A 23,124-nucleotide genomic window follows, 5' to 3' on the forward strand; every position below is an offset into this window, starting at 1 on the left:
ATTTTAAAAGACTTGCAAGAACTTGTAGGAGAGAAATTATGGGACAAAAGTCACAATTGTTCTTCATTTAGAGAGTTATTGTCTAATGATAGAACTCGTAGAATATAATTGGTAAAACAGTAAAAAGGATTTATATGCTCGCTGTAAATGTCTTTTCAGCTGTCCGAGTGCTTCATTTCTGTCTACTAACTCTGCTGCCACCTCTTCGAACCTTGTTTGCCCTGCGTATAACGTTTTAGAGCAGGGGCTTTCTAACATAAACAACCTCAAAGGGTGTTGTTCCGTGGTGACATGAAACATAGCGTCATACCATAAATAAGTCTAGTGCACCCAAACACCGATTCACTACCTCCGTCTTCCCATTTGTCTCTGGATGATATAATGAACTCATTTGAAGGGTTGTCCCCTGCAATAGAAATAATTTCTTCTAAAATAAACTCACAAATATTTTGTGTCGCATATGGATGTTTAAGTGGTATGAAATGACCATACTTGGACAATCTGTCCACTACAACAAAAACAACTTCGAAGCCCTTTGACCTCAGAAGGCCTATGATAAAATCCATTGAAATGTTCTCCCAAATTCTCTCTGGAATTTGGAGTGGCTGAAGCAGACCCATTGGTGAAGATGCCACATGTTTTTGCCCTTGGCATATGTCACAACTCTTAACAAATTCTTTAACACACTTTGTCATGCTAATCCAATAAAGATTACTCATGATTCTTCTATACGTGCGTAGAAATCTGGAATGGCCACCATCTAGTGAGGAATGAAACTCCTTCAATAATAGAGGAATACATCTTGATTGAGAGGAGATAACCAATCGACCTTGATAAAATAGTAGCCCCTGCTTCAAGCTTAAGCCTGGTCTGGCAGTAGCAATAGGGTCGTCCTGCAGTTCCATCATTATCTCTTTGAGGATGGGTTCATTCAACACTTACGGTTGCATCTAAGTCATTTCTGATGTGAACGAAAGGTCTAATCATATGTGACAGCCGCAATTGATTACTCCAATAATTGATTTAGAGTCTCTTTGAATTGATTATTTAAATTTATCTACTCACTAAGTTTTGCGACATTGATTGAGAGAATTTATGAAAACAGGCTATAAAATTATTCATAACATATTTACAAGAAGAAAAAACATTATTTCTTTCTCTGTTAACAAAACTACATTGCAGACCTAACTAATCTGGTATACTACAATACATATATACAAGTGTTCCCTACTACACACTTCTTAAACTAGTTCACACCAATATCACATAGTTAGGTGTGTATAATGTAATGTTCGACATTGTTAAAAAAATTGTTGTAATTTAACGATTCACCTGAACAAATTTCAACCACTTAGTCACATAATCTTTTAAGCCGAAACCCCTACTAGGCCTTAAAATTTGCTTAAACAAAGCCATTTTCGGAACATTCCAATGCTCCACATGCCTGAAATTTTTTCATGAATTTAGATGATTTCCAAAATGATGACTCTAATTAACCCTGCATTAGTCATCACAATTGAACATTTTCTCACCTGCATACTTTTCCTGATTGTGCATCAAAATAATATTCTGTGTATCCAGTAGCTGCAACATATATTAACATGGTTAAAAAGTTACATAAATATAATTTAAGCTGTTTTTTTTTCTTTCTGCTAAATAAGCATTTTGTGATCGCTACATATTCTATCGAGAATCTGACTCATGTTAACTTGAACATGCAACTAATAGGATACATAGATAGGGCTTAAAATTTACCAGATAGAATAGGCCTCCAAGGAAAGGACAAGACACAGCTGAATCGCCAGTGACCGATTCCTTTATCCTGTCATGGAACAAAATTTATGAGTTTCTAGAACCGGTTGTATAGCAGAGATTTGAACTCTGTAAACTAAGCCGTTAAGGTTGTTTACGTTGTTGCAACTATACCATAGTTGCAATTGCAGAAGCATAAGTAGCATTTATTCTAAATTGCATGTACATCAAGGGTAGCAGGGTAATCACGAATATAACCGCGACTACAAATATTAAGGTTTTGTTTTGTTTGGTAAAAATAACCATTGTCGGATAAGTTAGCTGATAGTTTATAGTTTGTGATTGATGACTATTAGTTTATAGCTGATGAGAAAGCAGTAGAGGAGTGTTAAAGGTTATCCTCACCTCAAAATCTTCCCACTTCATAAGATTCATATTTGACTTCTCCAAAAGGGATCCAAAATTAGTGCAGTTCCTTTTGAAACGCTGAAGTCCTTTAAAAGACCCTGCTGGATCCGCAAATTCACAGTCGTCTTCATATGCATTCAATGTGAGATCTCCTGAGAGTTGAGAAGAATATATCAGTCATGGAATCATCTGATTATAATCAAAACATTAACTAGGAAATGGCAATTGGTATCAGCTTCATTTTGTGTAGGAAACAAACAATTGCAGGTAATCATCATGGCCATCTTTGAGAATGTGTAAAGCGGACTACCGCACAAGCCCAAATTTGTCATGGTTAAACTATACTTAAATAAGGCCTCTTAAAATATTTATCAGGTTAAATCGTAATTAAATAGGGTCTCTATCTGTTTTGTCATAGTTAAACTGTGGCTAACTTACACAACTTACACGGGATTTCCAAAAACTTGAGACGGCTCTCGTATGTAAGAACTATGCATACTATACTGTCTAGAAGACACTTCAGCAAGCCTCCTTTTAGGAACAGCTTGGTTCAAAAATAAAAGACACAAAAGCAGCGAAAATGGAGAACATGCGATATTTGATCATGAAGTTCAGATAATCGTGTCTAGGTTTTCGTCTGCAGAGCTCATGAAGTTCAGATAATTGAGTCTATGTTTTCGACGGTAGAGCTCAAACAGAGCGGATATGTCCGTTTGCCATCCCTACCTAAGGGTATGCTTAAACATATATTCATTCTTTTAGTCAAGTTTAAAACTCTGGTTTTTCCAAATCAATCATCCAAATAATGTGTAAAAAAGATAAATGATTTAACAAAACCATACACAAAATTGAAACTATTATATATATCAAGAAGGACCCAAATACAAACACCAAAATCAAAGGGAAAAAAACTGGCATCAACCCACATAAGATAAGAAAATGGGCATGATCAAACCTGTGACAAAATAAGATCTTTGAAAGTCTTGTTTGATTGTATCCACAACAGAGACACGATCAACAGTTTCAAGAAGTCTCTGAGGAGAAGCTTCTTCTTCATCAGGTGAAGAACGGAAAGCAGAAGCAGCAATGCCTAGAAGCTCAGAACTATACCATGCTACTTTAAGAAAAGCATTGTTCTGTGGTTGAGACTCTTGCTTTTGGTCTGTTCCATTGCATCGAAATCTATGGATTCTGGTTTTATTTTGATGTTGTTTTGGTGCAAAGATTAAAGAAGTGTGGTGATTGTGATTGTGAGTAGTGTTGATTGAGGTAATGGAAGCAATAGCAGCCATTGCCATGAAAGTAGACAAGACAAGAGAACAAACGTTTGAGTGCTTAGAGAATCTAACAAACTTGAACTTGCCATGTTTGTGTTTGGTTAAATATCTAAGGTTCTAATTAATGGTAGCCACAAATAAACAATACAAATATTTTTAAAAGATAATTTAAATTTTTCTATAAAAATTAAATCATATATTTCATAATATTTGTCATATTTACTAAGCAAATGATAAATAAACGAGATTCTGTCATGCGTCTTTCCATAAATATTCTGTTTTTAGAGGTGTATCTACGAAATAAATTTTTTTTATTAAAAGTTGAATTGTTTCGTAGATGCGGTTACGGAACCTTTTATTAACATTGTTTAAACGATTCCGTAGATATATCATATATCTACAGAACAATTCAACGTTAAATGAAAAAAATGTGCTTCCAAATATACACTTCAGGATGATCAAAATTCAGAAAATAATGATAGTGATGCTGATTTTCCAACTCGAGGTACTAGAATCTTGGATGATATTTATGCCAAGTGCAATATAACTTCATTAGAACCTACAGGGTATGCTGAAGCTGCTAATATTAAGGGATGGAAAGCTACCATGCAGGAGGAGATGAAGATAATAGAGAAAAATCAAACATAGAAGCTTGTAGACAAATCAAAAAATCAAAAGATTATTGGTGTTAAGTGGGTTTATAGAACCAAACTCAATCCACAATAGTTCTATAAATAAGCTTGAGGCCAGATTGGTGGTAAAATGTTATTTTCAACAACACGGTGTTGATTTTTCAAACACTTTTGCACCTGTTGCAAGACATGATACAATTAGGTTGTTGGTTGCCTTAGCAGCAAAATTGGGATGAAAAATTTATCATTTAGATGTTAAATCAGCTTTTTTAAATGGATTGCTTGATGAAGACATTTATGTCGACCAGCCTGAAGGTTTTATGGTTGCAGGAAGTGAAAATAAAGTTTACAAGCTTCACAAAGCCGTCTATGGCTTAAAACAAGCACCAAGAGCATGATATAGCAAAATTGATGGTTATCTTTTGCAAAAAGGTTTTAAAAGAAGTGAAAATGAGGCTACTTTGTATGTGAAGAGGTTAAAGAATGAACTTCAACAAATAGTGTCATTGTATGTCGATGATCTGTTGGTTATAGGGAATAAATTCAATTCTCTAAGTCAATTCAAGTAATATATGGAGAATGAATTTGAGATGACAAATTTGGATGAAATGAAATATTTTTTTGGAATGGAGATCTTTCATTCAAGTGTTGGAATCTTCATTTCTCAAAAGAAATATGCTTTCGAGGTATTAAAGAAGTTTCATATGGATAAATGCAAGTTTGTTTCAACACCTCTGGTTGTGAATGAAAAATTATTAAAGGATGATGGTGATAATAGTGCAGATGATTCTATTTATAGAAGTAAAATTGGAAATTTGTTGTATCTTTCAGCGGCCAGGCCTGATATAATGTTTGTTGCTAGCTTACTTTCTAGGTTCATGCATTCTCCAAGTTAAGTTCATCTTGGTGCATCTAAGAGAGTTTTGAGGTACATAAAAAGGTACAGCTGATTATGGTTTGTGTTTTTTGAAAAATAAGAGTGGAGACCTCCTAGGATATGCAGATAGTGACTGGATTGGAAGTGTAGATGAAGCAAAAAGTACCTCTAGTTATGTTTTATCATTTGGTAGTGTTGTGTTCTCATGGAATTCAAAGAAACAATAATTTTTTGTCCAATGATCAGCTGAAGTGGAGTATATTTCTTCTGCTGCTGTTGCAGCAAATCAAACTATTTGGCTAAGGAAGATTTTAACAGATGTGGAAGAATTTCAAAACAAAACTACTGTCATATGGGTGGATAACAAATCTACTATAGTCATAGCTAAGAATCCAGTTCAGCATAGAAGAACCAAGCACATCAAGGTTAAATATCATGCTACTAGAGAAGCTGAAAAGTCAAAAGAAATCAGTTTGGAGCATTGCAATTTAGAAAATCAGATTACAAATACAATGACCAAAGCTCTTTCTAAAGGAAAGTTTGAAGAGTTGAGATCATTGCTTGGAGTATTCAAGAAAAATATCAAGGAGGAGTGTTAGAAATTGATATTTTTCTAACATATCAATTACTTTGCGTGTTGTTGTTATTTTACTTTACGTGTTGTTCTTAGTATTATGATTAGATTCTTGTTTGTCAAGATAGTAAAAGTAGACCACACCTAATGATGTAATAGAGTAGGTTTGCTTTGAATTTTATCTTCACCCCAACGAGCAAGTTTATTGTTTGGCTCTATATATTTTGTACTAGTATTTTTCAGCTTTATGCAATTCAATAACATAACCTTTTTTTTTCAAAAACTTTATTATTTTGTGGTTTCTATTCATCTCTTTTACACCACTTTACCATAACCTCTATTTTTCTTACACCAATAATCTCTCACACAGTGGCGGATCCAGAGATTTTTTTTAATGGAGTGAAAAATAGTAGAATAAATTTTTCAATTCAAAAAATAAGAGTTTTAATATTATAATTTTAAAATATAAAGTTTAAATTTATCAATAATAATCATAAAATTACTACAAATGTCACTTTAATTAATAAATAAATATTGATATAAACAATAAATAAGTATATAGTTGTTTACTATTTGAAAAAGAGAAGAAAGTAATTACTAAAAAAAAGTGAAAATGTAAAAATTGAAAAAGTAAAATATAAATTAAATAATATTGAGAACATTCTCTTTGACACATAAATTTTAATAAACTCCCTTTTATTAGTTAAAATCATATAGAGAGTGGAGAAAACATAGAAAAATGTACTATAATACAATATCTATACTATAAAATAACATACAAATATTGTTTGAAACATCCCAAAACAATGACAAACAAAACTCCTAGGAAGCCAAAACCAAATTCGCATGAATCACAAAATTTCTAGGAATCACCAAACCATCAACTTCTTGAATTTCAAATCACTCTTCTCACTCTCTCTTCACAATCCCACCCTCCCAGCATGTCTTGGCTACGATCAATCCTCCGAACAACCACCCTCCCTCAATCCTCCTCTCTCCTAACCCACCTCCGTCGCATGAGCAATCTCCCAGAAAACACCGTCTATTCAGGACCAACCCCACAAACCCAAAGGGTAACACTCTCACAACTGCGACAGAAACATAAAAACTCACAACCCATTACAATGGTCACTGCTTATGATTACCCTTCTGCTGTTCACGTCGATATGGCCAACATTGATATCTGTCTTGTGGGGGATTCGGCTTCCATGGTTGTTCATGGCCATGATACTACTCTGCCTATTACGTTGGATGAAATGCTTGTTCATTGTAGGGCTGTTTCTCGTGGTGCCAAAACTCCTCTTCTTGTTGGGGATTTGCCGTTTGGAACGTATGAGTGTAGTTCTAAACAGGTATGTTTTGTTTCTTTGTTTTTTAATTTCTTCATTTAAAGATTGGATTTTTCATCTTTTTTGAGTTTTTGGTTGTTGCCAAAGTTGTGAAGATAGAATTTTTTGTCGAGTTTCTCTAAAGTTCATGAGAAAGTTTGCTTTTTTGTTCTTTTCTATGTGTATTTGTGTGTAGGGTTTTGGAATTTGTTTGTGTTGTAGTGTTTCATTTTCAAGTGAAATATTTTAATTATATTGTATGATTATATTGGTGGAATATGATGGAATGAAATGGTATATAACCAGATTTCATTGTATGATTAGATTTGCAAAGAATGGACGAACTCTGATATTAGGGGGTTCATAGAGCGGATTCTCTGTTGTTACACTACCATGATAGCAGCCTTTGTAATTTTCAATCAGAGTGGGATTTGTTTCCTTTGGACTTGAAATGGAAAATGTTTGATTGTTGTTAGTTGGAATTGAAATGTGGAAAGGAATTGATTGGAATTAACAATTTGGGAGGGTGTATTTTTGTTTAATTGTTTTAACTTTCTAACTATATGAAGTGGTTTTTAAGTGTTGTTGTTTTGATTATAAGCAGGCGGTCGATACGGCTGTTAGGATTTTGAAAGAAGGACGAATGGATGCCATAAAATTGGAAGGAGGTTCACCTTCAAGAATCGTTGCAGCAAAATCTATTGTTGAAGCTGGAATAGCAGTAATCGGCCATGTTGGTCTTACACCACAAGCCATTAGTGTTTTAGGTGGATTTAGGCCTCAGGGACGAAATGTTGCTAGTGCCGTCAAGGTCGATATCTCTATTCTCTCAGGCATGATGCGCAACTAGTTTTGCATTTGTAAACAATTGTTTCCCTAAACGGAATGAATCTGTGTAGGTTGTCGAGACAGCATTGGCTTTGCAAGAAGCAGGGTGTTTTGCTGTTGTTCTTGAATGTGTTCCTGCACCGGTCGCTGCCGCAACAACAGCAGCGCTTCAAATTCCGACGATCGGAATCGGGGCTGGACCCTATTGCAGTGGACAGGTCAGTTGGCATAGTCTCACTTAAAATCATTTTCACTTTAATCTGTGTTGGGCCAGTCCATTCAAAGCTTTATGGTTTTAGATGGAAATCGCTATTGAGGCACTATAGCGACACGGATATTTCTAATTTAGTTTTATTAATCATCATGCAGGTGCTTGTTTACCATGATCTTCTTGGTATGTTACAACACCCTCACCATGCAAAGGTAAATGATAATCTTGTTTTTCTTTTAAATTTTATAGGATGCAATGATTCAATGCTGAAGTTGAGATGACCCTATTTTTTTGCAGGTTACTCCAAAGTTTTCTAAACAGTACGCTCGTGTCGGAGATGTCATCAATAAAGCGTTACTCGAGTATAAGGAAGATGTGACTAATGGTTCGTTTCCTGATGCTAAACACAGTCCCTACAAAATCAGTGAAGCTGATGCTAATGGTTTCGTAAATGAGCTGCAAAAGTTAGGTTTCGACAAAGCAGTTTTTGCGGCATCTGAAGCAGTTCAGAAGATGGTTACAAAATCAACAAAGTGACAATATAGTAAAGCTACAGAATCCTCCATTTTTCATTTGATGTTCTTCGTCGTCTTCAATGACAGAATAAATCGAAGAACTTAAGTGAACATGATTTGAGCGGGACAGACAAATAGATTGATAGATAGATTTAAATTCCATCGCTCAAATTCATGAAATTTTCTTGATACGTATGGAGACTTATTTTTGTCATCCCATGTAACAAAAAGAAATGTTATTTTGAAGCATTAGATTCAAACCAAAATGTTGAAAACCGATTTTGATTTGTTCTTATTAAATTTAGGTGCTTGATGAATGATCTAAGCCGTCCCGAGTTTGCTATTGCAAACAAACAACAACTTAACATCATGTTTATTTTCTGATATTTTTTGATTTAGTCTGTATTGTGAAGCAAACTCTTTGTGCCTCTATGTTATTTACCTCTTAAATGCCGATTCCATCTCTCGCAGCTCCAGCTCCGGTTTTGCTTCACATTCTGTCAACTCACCTGTCTACGATTATGACAGGCTCTTGCACCACAACAGAGGGACCACCGCTTTTGACGATCTTCTCGGCGGATTCCGTAATTCCGAGAAAACCGTGAAGAATGAGAATGGCGTGGATGATTTTGATGATCTGATGATCCCTGGATTTGGGAACAGTAAGCCCTCCTCTCGTCAAAGGTGTGGCGACTGTGCGTATCTTCTTATCATACCTTGATTTTATTGTACTCTATCCACATTATGAAATGCATTGCGGTTTCGAGGATAGTTTATTTGTTTTTATTGTTTTGCTTGCAATTGAAGTAACAGTAGCGAAATGTTGAGTAGTAAGACTTGAGGTTGTGGTTTATGGATCAGTAGGAAAGCTTGTAAAAGTAACATGTCAAACTGTTTGATTAGAACTATGGGAATGAGTGCAAAATGCTGAAAGCTTTTGGCAAAATATCGGTTAGTTATTGGCTCCATTGGCGAATCAAGGCATGATTGAATAATAATAATAGCCCGATGATTGTGTTTAAAACTTATATGGTAGAGACATATCATTGGTTATAGTCTTCCTGGAATTTTGAGTTGTCATGTATCTATGGATACCATGCTCTCACTGTCTATCTGCTGGTTATCCTCACAGGCCAGCAATGTCATCAGTAGGTTATTGTCTGAAAGATTCTTTTATACCTTCTGAAATTGATCTGTGTTTGGATCTCAAAAGTTACTACAATCACTATTCGGGTTGGTGGACAACGCTTCACCCCGGTTGGTCCTTCTCTTTTCTAGCAAGGCCTTCTTCTCAGCAGCCGACACGGGGCAATCCTCTCTGCAGAAAGTTAGCAAAAATAACAACACAAGTCAAAACACTCGAAAAATGGCACTTACTCAAATAGTCGGTTAAGTTTTTTTTCCATTTTCCACATAATATATCACCAACCTCGTTCTCATAATGTAAACCGCTTCCATGAACTCGATGAACTCTCTCTGTCTCCATTAGCTTATCACGGTTAAAATTGTCATTGGCATAAGGTCACTTGCCTAGTACAGTGGGAATTAATACTCGCTGATATCTTCCAAAATAACCATTGAATACTCTCTTTTCCCCTATACTCACAAATCAATCCTTCCAAATTTTATAATTGGACGAGTATGAAGTTAGTAAGTCCCTTCCAAGATGTTAGTAAGTTATTGTAAGGTCGGAGATTGCTTGGCGTCCCTGCAATGCAAGATTTGCATAGCACTCTACTTTGTTGGTGTTTGCCGGTGAGTTGCAAGTCTCAGCTTCGACATGTGCGAAGGGTTGTCTAATTAGGATGCAAGAGCCCAACTTGCTTGCCTTTTGGGGGGAATATGTGTCTTGTTGCGACGAGGTACATGATGTGCTCTTAGCGTTTTCCTAACAATGGTCTTCGTGTTTTATGGCTTGGCAGATTGAAGATCGTCAGCTACCATACTTAGCTGATATATTTGTTTGCTTTATTTGGAATTTGTTGCAGTAGTGTATTAATTTGCGCATTGTATTGAGTGTTTTACTTGTGTGTCCCACGGTGGGCTCATAGTCTACGAGACCGGAGAGATGCAATCGTATCTTTGTATTGCATTCCGCATCATAGAGGATCATTCTTCGGCCAAGGGTTGGATCCCCATACCTACCCATGAGGCTTAGCTCCAATCGAGGTGGACGTCTCCGAACTCCACCGCCTACGCCCTTGGACTAGCTAGATCGAAAGGGGGTGCGCCAGCTACACATGAATGTGGTTAGTCAATATCAGATACGCAGAAATGAATTGATCTTGTATCAGAAGCACGGTCATGCGAGAAATACGTTTAAGCCATATCATATACGCAAAAATCCATTTTTGTCTATATCTGGTATGCAATCATGCGAGAGACGCGTTGAAGACGTGTCAAATATGCAGAAATGCGTTTATTTTGTATCGGTTCTTTATCGATTTATGCATATTCTTGAATGATTATTGCATTGACGTCAATTAAATCTTCGTTCCTATTATTTAAAACACACAGACAACAACAAAAAAAATATCTCTTTTAAAAATGTTAACTTTTCTAGATTCTTGAAATTGAATATAAAATATCTCAAAGGTGATTCTATTAACTTTTAAAATGAGTCTTTCAATATGTTAACAGGTAATATAAAGAAAATGTCAAATTCATACTTAAAATAAGTAACATATATAAGTGATTCAAGTTAACTTGGACTATTACATATTTTACACTATCAATACTCATCTATGAAAAGTCTAACTCCATCAAGCTTATTCTCACCCTATCACTTCCTTTAATCCAAGCCTCGGTGTCAAGATGGAATCAAAGTCTTAGTGCTAAGCATAATACTATTGAAATTGGAATATTACCCAACAATTATGGACCTTTCTATCTCATAGTCAAACAATATTAATCATTGCTACCAAAAGTCAACATAAAAGTGCTCTCCAACCAACTTTATAAATTCAACAAACATAAACAACTTAGATGGACAAGAAAAAGTCAATGCAAAAGTGTTAGGTAAATTAATTTCATAATCCATTATTAATTCAACTAACTATAAAAGATTACATTGACAAACAAAAGATGTTGAAAAATGAATTGTTTGTACATTACCAAAAGTATGGCTAACAATCACTATGACATAAAGATATACATGCCTAATCTAAATTTAACATTATCTCTATACTTTTGGGTAGAACTTTTCCTCCCCTTCACAAAACATTGTTGGTTAATATTCCTCCAAAATGTACCAATTCCTCTAACCTCCAAAAACAAAACCAAGAAATTATATTCTAACTTAAATTGAATATATGTCTGGTGACCAACACACGTTGTTATCTGATACAATACTGACACGTGAAATTTTACGAATATCAACATGTCAGTGTCATATCTGATGTTCGTGTCTGTGCATGATAGGTGGTGGGACTACTAGGGAGCATTATTGGCCACCACAAGCAGGAAGTGCAATACTAGCTGCAAAAGGGTCACCAAAACAGTCACCACCACCAGATGATGCTACTGTTTTTCCAGCAAATCCTGTCAATTCATCTAAACCTTCAAAGAAATCATCTGTTACAACCATATCAGATACCTCAAATTCATTTTCCTCATCATCATTCATCAAATCTTCCAAATCTTCTCTACTTTCCGACTTCGAAGGTGTAGCCTCTTCCTCTTCAGCTTCCGATGTCAACGGAGAAACTTGTTTTGTAAAGGGTTGGGAAGAGTCTTCAGCAGTAACAGTTTGCGGTGACGAAGGCTTCTGTCGCGTCGAACCGGCAAGAGAATTCCTATGAGTTGGAGCAGGGTGACTGTGTTCACCTGTGTAGGTTACTATGAACATTGTTGGATCTGATTTGTTCCTCTCAACTTGTTTTCTAGCTAAACACCCTTTTGAACTGCTACATCTATAATATCCTCTATAAATTCACAAAGAAAAAACAAAGTTTAGTTAAGCCATATTCTAGAAAGCAGGTTTACAAAACTGTCTCTCGTTAAAACAGCTCAGTTAAAAGCTGTACAGAGACATCAGATGCAATAGCACATGTTTGAATCTGTGAAATTCAACTTATTCACGTGAAATTTCAACCACTAAACTACTAGACCGAAAAAAGAAAGCTTATGAAAATAAGCTATAAAAACAGCTTAATTATAAGTGATTTTTGGAAATTCTTCCAAATAGTCTTAAAAAGACTAACCTTGGATATGGTGAACCTTTGATGGGTTTTTGACCATATTTCCTCCATGCCCATATGTCAGATGAAAGATTCTCAGCTTGTACTTCACAGACCTTCTTATGCTGAATCTTTCTATAATTTAACAAAAACATGCATTCACACACAAATCATCAATAAAAAAATGATTTTTTTTAAGAATCAATATGGAATGAACAACAAAAAAAAAGCTAAATTTACCTTCTTTTAGATCTTGGTGTTGTAGCAGAACCGCTATGATGAGGCTGCTTGTTATTATTAAGCAGCTGTTGTTTTGTTTGACCTGATGATTTTGGTGATGGTGATGAATAAGAGAATGAATTTGAAGAGAGAGGTTGTGATTTGAGGAAGAAAGGTTTACAAAGTTCATGCAATTCTACGGAACTTCTTGATTGTTCATAAGGGTTTGAAATTGATAAAACTTGGCCTGATTGTTCAGCAGGGTAAATAGAGAAATAAGATGAAGAAGGTGTAGTAGTAGTAGTACTGGTTGTTGTTGTTGTTGCGGCGGCGGTGGCGGTGGCGGTGGAGGTGGTGGTGGAGGTTGAGGTGGTGCAGCCTCTGACAACAGCATATAGATCCCAATCTGAGTCCATAACCGTTAGAGACAAGGTCTGAAAGTGTCTGTTTTTGTACAATGATGTTTTTTGAGGAGAGAGAAAGAGAGAGAGAAGGCGCTGACTTTTTAGAGAGAGAAAGAGATGATAAGATGCAAGGAATGGGAAAAGACAAGAATATATAAACAAAGAAAGTGGAAGTTTTCAAAAAGTCTACTTAGAGAAATTTTATATTTTTAAGGAATTTTGTTTGTTTGTGAAGTTTGAATTGTGTTTTGTCTACATGTTTTTTTATTTTATTGGTTTTAAAATAGTGTGCAAAGTTTGTAAGTAACTAGTAATATTTTATAGTATTTTTTTGTGGAAAATATCTTACTCCCTCCGTCTCATAATAAGTGTCCCATTTGAGTAATGCGCGGTTTTTAAGAAAATGATTGGATGTGTTGGTTTTAGTAAAAAAGTTAATGTCATTTACTAGAATACCCCTATTAACAGTAGTTGAATAACGTGAAAGTTAATAAATAGGGGTATAATAGTGGAAAAATAATAATGATTGATGCATTGGAATTGTAAATGGACAATTAATTTGAGACAAGGAAAAACTGCAAATGGGACACTTATTATGAGACGGAGGGAGTAACTAGGTGGAATAGGAACCACCCAAAACATATTGAAGGTGAATATTAAGATTATGTACTATTCAAGGTTTAAATAGTTTTTTTTTAAAACAAAATTGTTAAATTTATTAATTTAAAGTACTCTCTATATCCTCTTTTATAAGCGAATTTTATTTTTTAGGTTCATTTTACAAATGATGCATTTGAACTACATAAAAGACTAAATATATTATTTGTTGAATGTACCTAAAAAATAAAATTTAGGTATAAAAGAGAATAGAGGGTATATATTTTAAATAAAATACCACTTTTAGTTTTCAAAGTATAGTTAGTCTTTTGGAAATTATATAATTTTATTAATATTATAATTTTATTAAGATAATTATCATATTATCTGTTTAATTATATTATTCTATTTTAAATGTGTCACATAAATAATATAAAAAAACCATTTTTGATCTATATGTTTTTCTTTAATAACTAATTTGTGCCTAACAGAATTCGAACTTGAGATTTTGAGGAGAGCATACTCTTAATGAATATCTGATTATTGATCAAAATCAACATAATAAATAACTTGTATTAATAAGGAAGAATAGAAAGTTGTGGTCTTTATGATGTTTTTTCATAATTATTAAATTTTTATTATTTATTATCAATTATTTATAATTTTTAAATCAAAATATCTATTTAAAACCCATGATACTATACTACAGCTATTGTCTACCGTACTATTTTGATTCTGACCTATCATAGTGGAAACAAGTTTTAATTATTTGGTTGACATTGTAAAAATGTCAAAGGGTAATACCGTAATAATGAAAAATCCTAAGAACAATAGGGCCCACGCTATGACCATACGTTCATACCCACATACACCCTTACGCGGTTATTAATACCGACAAAAAAAAAAAGATAAAAATTATATATTAAATAATATCATGCAACCACACATATGTAAAATTTATTAAGAATATTTAAATCCACCCCTTATAATCTTAGGTATTTGATGTAATTATATTTATGCGTTTGATTTCGGAGATACATATACAAAATATTTTTTTGATAAATTTTTTTTTTTGAGTTACATCTATGTAAGCAATTTAAAATAGTGAACGTTGAGGAAATTCAAATTAATTGAGTTCAAAAAATCTTTCGTAGATATATCTCCGAAAATTTTTAAAAACATAATGTTTTGTAGATGTACCTACGACGTTCTGTTATATTTTAAATAAACTATACTTCACTCCAAAACTTCAATTTTTTTTCAACGATAGAATAATACAACAAAAATAAGTAAAAAACTAGTGTAATGTAAACTCAATGGTATATAGTACATCAAATAATACATCATATACATCATTCAATTCCACTGGAGGTGGCACAGGAGGAGCAGAAATATTCTGACGACGTTTGTGGGTAGAGGGCGCTTGTGAAATACCCTCACCATCATCCCGACATCTCCGGGATGAAGAAGTAGAAGTGGAAGGCGTGGCCTCAACTGTCCCCTCAGTTGGAACAGAGGTGTCAGCTACCTGTGAGATTATCTGGCTCTATACACGTCGCGCAGAGGCATGTTTCGCAACCCTCCCAGATATAAGTTGGTATGTCTCGCCAGCCATAATGTATGTATTATATTACAAATAAAGTCGAATTAGATAAAATTAACTCATAAAAACAAAAGGAAATACAACAAAAAAAAAAAGCAATCTTCACTCTGTAGATGCAAACGTGGAAAGCTTTCGTAGATACAACTTTTCGGAGTTGCATCTACGAAACTATCTTAACGTTTCATTTTTCTGTAAATGCTCCTCCGAAATGTTCTGAAGCTCCGAAAACGTAACAATGGTGTCTGTTATTGTTCCAATCATTGAAAACCCTATTTTTGGTGGCGTGATCTTCTATTTTACACATAAAAAATACTTACATTGTCTCTAAACTATATTTCTAATACTATCTAATGATTTCTACACTTAAAATTGTATTCTAACTCTATCACGGGAAATACTCGAAAACTCGAAATTATATCGATTGTATTGAGCCTTGAACAAGTTGGAATGTGTTGATCGTTGATATTGATGTTCCCTGCCAAACTCGAGAGAAAACAATGATGTTTGGTGGAAGATTGATTTTTAAGGTTGAGAGAGTAGAGAATATGAAAAACTTTAAGAATGAGAAAGAGAAGAGTCTGACGCGAGTTTAACATCAAATTGTTTCGGAGGTGCATAACATTCCGTAGATATACCTCTAGAATAAATCAATTTTAAAATAAAAAAAGTGCGTCCGAGAGTTACATCTCCGAATACGTGACATTTTTAAAAAAGACGTGCTATCTAAAAACACAAGGGATGGACTAAGAGTTTTTTTTTTATTCATGTAACATCTCTTACCTAGCAATAAACAAAGTTTTCACCGAATTCTCTTATTTATCATCACAAATTCATGTCCACCTCTACTAGTAAGTGGAAACAAGTTTTGATATTTAGTTGACATTATAAAAATGTCAAAGGGTAAAACTGTAATAATGAAAAAACCTAAGAACAACGGGGCCACACTACGACCATATCACACGCACCCTCACGCGGTTATTAATACTGACAAAAAAAAAAGGATAGAAATTATTAAATAATGTCATGCCACATTGCCACCATCCATCTCTATTAATTTTTTGTAGGGATAGACATAAGAACATAAGATCATATTTTCTAAGGACAAGTTCACTGAATCCATTATCACCTATCGCTATTAATTTGATATTCATATGACCACGATGTTCTTCTAAAAACTTTTTTTTAATCTCTAAATTAAAAGTCAACAATATTTTATTTAAATTTATTTGACATTTTATAACTAATTAGGTTACTGTATATTTATATCTGTTTATTATTAATCAAGTTTTGATTTTATCGCATACAAACTTTTGGATTTCATAAGCACCATATTCCTAAACTTTGTATTTTATACTACCTAACTTCTAGTAATGCCATTTATGATTAAACATTTGTTTGGCCATGTGTTTAGACTATAAAATTAATTGTTATGCATTATTAATTGTTAGTATAAAATATTTTATACTATCATTCTATCATAATCATTCATATTTATTACTTTATAGTTTATATATAATCAAAATAACAGTTAAACGTGATTCAAAATTTGACGATTACGATTTATTGTTAGTGTAAAAATATTTTATATTGTTGGTGTATTTCAATTAAATTTTTAAAGTATTTGAAGTAAATTTTTAATATGTAAAATTAATTTTGATATGTATATTAAATTTTTAATAAAATAATTGATTCTAATTTAAAATAAAGATTTTATATATTTTTTTTAATTTTAATATATTCTAACACTTAAATTTATTATTCAAATTATTGAGAGAAACAAAATGAACTTTGTAATGGTGAAATTTTCATTAGTTTGAAACTGATACAAGAGTTATTTATATACATTATACACAACATATAATTTTAGTCACAAGTTACACTGTATCACCTTCATGCAATTATTGTTTATTAAGCAAGTAACTAACTCTAAACTGAATTAAAGTCGGTTAGTAAATTGTAACTAATTCAGTTTCATAACCTTCACTTCCTTTTTATAATTGTTGCATTATAAAGCCTTGTCGCTTGCATGATTGAACATTCCCCCACAAATTGAAGGATGGTATATATCTACCACCTTCAACTTGGATAGAAGTATATTGAATGGTTGAGGGTGCAAGGCTTTGGTGAAGAAAACGGTCAGCTGGTCCTTGGACTTGACAGGAAAAAGTTTCATAATGCCTTTGCTTTGTTTCTCTTTCACAACAAGACAGTCAATTTCCAAGTATTTTGTCCTCTCATGAAAAACAAGTTTGGCTGCAATATGTGTAAAGCACTTTGATTATCACAATAAATCACAGGTGTCCTTGTACATCTCATTTGTAAATCATTCATGAGGTATAAAAGACATTGCAATTCACAAGTTGCTGTTGCAAGACCTATGTACTCTACTTTTGAGGATGACCTTGAAATTGTTAATTGCTTCTTGGTTATCCACGAAATAAGTGACTTACTAAGAAAGAAACATTGACCTGATATTGACCTTCGAGTGTCCATGCATTCTACCAAATTTGCATGTTAGTATCCATTAAGTTGCATAGTTGAATCTCTAGGAAAAAATATGCCTTGATCTTGACATGTCTTGAGATACTTGAGAACTTTGCATGCTACATTGAATTGAGTTACAATAGGAGTGGATAAAAATTGACTCTGTTGTTGTGTACAAAATGTAATATCAAGTCTTGTTGCATTCAGGTATAGTAATTTGCCCACAAGTCTTCTATAGGAAGGAATGTACGAGTATGGAGTATTTGAATCTCGGTGAAGCTTGATTGCAGGGTCAAATGGATTGGAAACTAGCTTGAATCCAATGAAGCCTGAATCTTCCAATAGGTCAAGACAATACGTTCTTTGGCATGATAAAATTTCACCCTTTGAGTGTGCCACTTTTATGCCTAAAAAGTATTTTAGCTTACCCAAATCATTGATCTTAAAGGTATGATTGTTCAAATAAATCAAATGTATGAATATCAAATCATAGGTTTGGAGAATATTTATTACTAACATGAACTTTAACTAACAATAATTGTAAATATGCAAGAAATATGAAAACAAAAAAATTGAAGGAAAAAAATGAAAATTTATAGTGAGATTGGCTATAATTGTGCAAAAATTAGTTGTTAGTGAATTTATCTCGATTAAAAATAAATTGAATTAAAGTGATTTATATTTAAATACATTTACATAAAAGTGACTTGAGTTAAAAGTTTCACATCAGACAATATATGGTATGAACGTGTGCTTATAAGTGGGGGTAATCATCACCCTACAATTTAATTTTGTAGGGATGAGTTAGGTCCAACCATATTTCTTAACATGGTATCAGGGTCTGGTTTACAATACGATAAAAATTATTGTTTACAGAAGAGTTTCTTTTCATGAACATATCCTACCTTACAAATCCACATCTCAGTCCTCATCTACTTCCTGAAACAATCCCCCCTTCTATACATGACAATACTCTCACATTTAAGCTTAATCCTCCTCATGCCACATCAAATCCACACCATGTTATATTAAGTCCACGCCATGCCACAACAAGCCAAACAAGACCACGCCATTCCACATCAAGCTCAAATAATAACACACTCCTTCCAATGTCACCAATTGTTCATAACAAGATATCTCCTTTAGTTACTGACTCAAACAATACTACATAACCTCATTTAATTAATCAACCTAACTCACCAACTAGAAATTTCCCAAGGCTGAGACATCATTCCTCTTATTTGCAAAACTATATATGCAACAATGCATCTACTCAAAGCCAAACTTTCAAAGGTGTTCTTTAACCTTTGTCTAATTCAATTTCTCATAAAAAGTTATCTCCTTCACATTCACATTATTCCTTGTCCTTAATATGACATACTGAACGTAAGAGTTACTTTGAGATATCCAAATATGAATGTTGGAGGCTAACTATAGTTAGAATTTGAGAAGATGGAAGCTTGTGGATCTACCACTTGGTATCACACTAATTAGTTGTATGTGGGTTTATAAGATAAAATACTTGGCAAATGGCTCTATTGAAAGGTTCAAGGCTAGGTTGGTAGCAAAAGGATATAACTAGATATAAGGACTTCACTATTTTGATACTTATCTAACTATTGCAAAGCTCAGAACCGTCAGAACTGTAATAGCCTTAGCCTCTCTCAATAATCAAGTCCATAATCAATAAGATAGTCTCTTAATGATTTCTAACAAGTATATATCAAAACCTTCCTTTTTGGGCCATAATAATTGTTTTTGGGTGCACCTAATCGATTAGGATATTAATTTGGCCCATGGATTATTTTCATTTTGAGCCGACTTTTCTCTTATATAAAGGGGGCATCTCATAAATTCATTTTTTCGCTACCGCAAAAATCAACAGAGTCGCCGCTAACATATTTATCCTAAAAGGAAGGGAATGCCAGTAAACCACAAAACAAGGTGCAATGGTCTCACGACCAAAGAAGAGGGTAAGGGAGTCAGTTACGTGAGGGGTAGGTGCTAGCACCCCTCACGTCCGTCGTACTCAACGGGATCCACGCTTGTTAGCTGATATATGGGTGTGTGAAAAGTCTACACCTAAAACTGATCTAGTATGCATGCAAAATGTAGGGAAAAGAAAGTGTTGTACTCGCACGGCCCAACCCCGCCGCCTACGTATCCTTTTTGAGGAATCAGAGGTACCGTAGCTCGGCTAACTAATTTCTGTTTGTGTTGTGTTTTTTAGGTGAACGAGTTACATTCGCTCTCCGCTGCTCGACCTTTGGAGCCTATGCTGGGAATGAAGCGGAAATAACAAGCTCTTAAGAAAAGAAAATCAAAGAGTTTGGTTTGTGTTTTCATGAATGCATGAGGAAAGCCTAAGCTAAGGGGGGAGGCTTGTTACCTATGTTGTCATACAAAGGATGAAAGTCTATACTAAACTAGCAACATACGGGGAAAAAGCGAGAAAACAAACAAGTATATCACACAAACGAGCTCGGCTCGTGCACACACACCTACAGGCGCAGGCCTTGTAGTATAAAAGTGGTCCCGCCATAGCCAAGGGGAGCGTATCACCCGAGTCAACCAGGCATTAGACCGAGGAGATGTGAATCTTTAACCGCGACATTGTGTTACCGGGGCAAAGAGGAGCAGAGGCAAATCGGCGCGTGTGTACACCGAGCGTCAACGTGAGCTAAGAAACGTGGGGGTCCGATTGCATGGACCTGCCCGCTTCACTTTACCCGTTTGGGCCTTCGACTCGACTATCTTGGGGACTTGTCCAGAGCTTTGAACTTGCAAAAGTGAGCATAAGAACAACCTAGGTACTGAAATTTGCGGGGGTTGATTGCTAACCCTTTCCGCTTGCCTTCTCGAGGACTTACAATGGCCTTTGTTAGAACTTCCTGCAAGCAGAAACATAAACACACCAACAAAAACAAAACCTCCGGCACACGCCTCAAAGGATTTTCAGATGCAATGCATGCCTAAGTCCTACTTCTCAAGTTAAATGATGAATGAAAGCAGTAAAATGCGGAAAAAGGTAAAATGAAACGAGATCAATACCAAACGGATTATGATCCGTAAACTCCAGCAAAATAAGAAAGAAAACCAGAGATCCCGCGAGTGAGCTAGCAAAAGCAACAGGTAAATGATCAGCTCACCGATTAACCGCATAAGCAAGCAAGTGTCGACGTCTCGAAAATAAATCACGCGCTAACATGTGCGTCGAGCACAATCATATAATACACCTGCAAGGGAAACAAATAATCCAAACAAACAGGTATAAAGTAAAACAAGAGTCTCTCTGATGAGAACACGACCATGAGGGGATAAGATTGTGTCCAGCAAATAAAGCAAAACACAAATGTGATGAGCATCGATCAGTAATTGCCTTTGACATGCCTTGCATACTAGCACATAAGTTAGAGATAACAACAAACCGGAATTGCGTTATTGTAAATGATAAACGAATAATAAAGTAAAGGTAAAGAAAAATGACAAAATATCGGCCGAAACCAAAATTTCATCACCATTGGCTCCAGAGACAATGTTATGCTTGAAAAGCACTATTTATTTGCATGAAAACTCAAAACGGTTCGAGAGATACGACAAAACAAAGTTAGAGAAGCAGAATGGCAAAAGGTTAACAGGGAAACCGGTTCCCCAACTTGGGAACCCGGTTCCCCAACTTGGGGACCCGGTTCCCAAAACCTTCTGTTTTGGGAATTTTGAAAACATTTGGATGGGAACCGGTTCCCCAAAGCTGGAACCTGGTTCCCAGGACCCTCTGTTGCGCTGAAATTGGAAAAAACTGGATGGGAACCGGTTCCCCCAATCTGGAACCTGATTCCCATAACCCTCTGTTGCGCAAATTGGTAAGGGAAATGGATGAGAACCGGTTCTCTCAATTTGGAACTTGGTTCCCATAGTGAAAAAACAGAATTTTCATATTTTTGCTTCTCTCTCAAGCATTTTGTCGTACGACTCGAACGTGCAATGCAACACAACAACGGATACAAAAATTAACGCAGATGAACGCAATTAAATCAAGCACAATGTTCGAATTGACAAATAATCATTTGTAATCTTCAATCTGTATGGTCTGGTGTTGTAAAGACACCTCAAGGATCTTTTTTTTACAGTGTTGCACTTACAAACTCATCATTTGTAACCTTCTTCAACTTTGCTCCAGTTTCTAATGGTGTTGCAGTTGCATTACAGTTGCTCATCTTAAACCTCTTCAAGATGTCTTGGGCATACTTCTTTTGGTGCAAGAACACTTCTTCACCCGTGTCTTTGAAATCCATCCCTAGGAAAGATGACAAGTTTCCTAGGTCGGACATTTAAAATTCTTGCATCAACTTCAACTTGACTTTTCTTATCTCAGCTTCATATGCACCTATAATCAACAAATCACCTACATATAAGCATCAAATGATTCAAATGACCCTGTCAGCATCATTAAGTGACGTACACTCAACATTCATACATACTTTGTGAAATTTGTATTGATCAATAAGTTATCTATTCTCTTATTCAAACCCCCTGGGGCCTTCTTCAAGCCATAGAGATCCTTCCTCAATATGTAACACCCCGATTTACCCCGCATAATATTAATAAAATCAGAGTATATAATCTTCATTTAAAACAATTCTTTGAAACCAGGATGTTACATTTTCTTCATAATACAAAAACAATTGATCTTAATCATAATAGATACATAACACATATAAACAGATGAACTTTTCAAACGATATTATCTCCAAAATGAAACAACTTTCAATTACGCAGCGGAATTCCACATATTCAATCTTAGGAATGTCATGAAACTTTAATCCAACAAATTCAGCTTCAAGTTGTAGACATACTTCAATAAGCACTTAAATCAACAAGAAACAAATAAAAAAAATAATAACGTTCATCCCCCTGAGTGTTACATATCAGAGCGACAATCTCGACTCGATCTACTTGAAGGTAACTAGCCTTCATTCCTGATTACCTGCAAGTTACCGACATAGAGGTAACATTCAAATAGAAGGGGTGAGATATCTTACAATATAAAGGAATGAATGATAAATAATATAGGAGATATAGATCATACATGATTTCACTGCTTCATACAACATTAGCATCATTCATCATTCAACAACATGTCATTAATCATCAACGATAAATAATTCATTAATCATATCATAACCATGATAATGCAATGCAACCTACTCCCTACTATGCATGTGGTACCATCAGGG

The 23,124-nt window shown here is 34.6% G+C and overlaps 3 protein-coding genes across 3 annotated transcripts; 1 reads left to right on the forward strand and 2 right to left on the reverse strand.

Annotated features, from left to right (window-relative positions):
• Positions 1 to 1,092: 1,092 nt before the first annotated feature.
• LOC131616602 (uncharacterized) lies at positions 1,093 to 3,512 on the reverse strand. The gene is made up of 5 exons (XM_058887966.1): positions 3,116 to 3,512; positions 2,158 to 2,312; positions 1,756 to 1,822; positions 1,533 to 1,584; positions 1,093 to 1,444 (listed from the first exon to the last, which is right to left on the reverse strand). The coding sequence occupies exons 1-5, from the start codon at positions 3,456 to 3,458 to the stop codon at positions 1,321 to 1,323; spliced, it is 741 nt and encodes a 246-aa protein (XP_058743949.1). The 5' UTR covers positions 3,459 to 3,512; the 3' UTR covers positions 1,093 to 1,320.
• Positions 3,513 to 6,304: 2,792 nt separating this feature from the next.
• LOC131616603 (3-methyl-2-oxobutanoate hydroxymethyltransferase 1, mitochondrial-like) lies at positions 6,305 to 9,348 on the forward strand. Its single transcript, XM_058887967.1, has 5 exons — positions 6,305 to 6,872; positions 7,453 to 7,659; positions 7,748 to 7,894; positions 8,046 to 8,099; positions 8,185 to 9,348. Exons 1-5 carry the CDS (start codon positions 6,462 to 6,464, stop codon positions 8,422 to 8,424), a joined length of 1,059 nt encoding a protein of 352 aa, XP_058743950.1. The 5' UTR covers positions 6,305 to 6,461; the 3' UTR covers positions 8,425 to 9,348.
• Positions 9,349 to 10,758: 1,410 nt separating this feature from the next.
• On the reverse strand, positions 10,759 to 13,336 carry LOC131616604 (WRKY transcription factor 22-like). The gene is made up of 3 exons (XM_058887968.1): positions 12,821 to 13,336; positions 12,605 to 12,715; positions 10,759 to 12,325 (listed from the first exon to the last, which is right to left on the reverse strand). The coding sequence occupies exons 1-3, from the start codon at positions 13,213 to 13,215 to the stop codon at positions 11,845 to 11,847; spliced, it is 987 nt and encodes a 328-aa protein (XP_058743951.1). The 5' UTR covers positions 13,216 to 13,336; the 3' UTR covers positions 10,759 to 11,844.
• Between the last annotated feature and the right edge of the window lie 9,788 nt (positions 13,337 to 23,124).

The sequence above is a fragment of the Vicia villosa genome, linkage group LG7 (genome assembly GCF_029867415.1).
Source record: "Vicia villosa cultivar HV-30 ecotype Madison, WI linkage group LG7, Vvil1.0, whole genome shotgun sequence".
Classification (NCBI taxonomy): domain Eukaryota; kingdom Viridiplantae; phylum Streptophyta; class Magnoliopsida; order Fabales; family Fabaceae; genus Vicia; species Vicia villosa.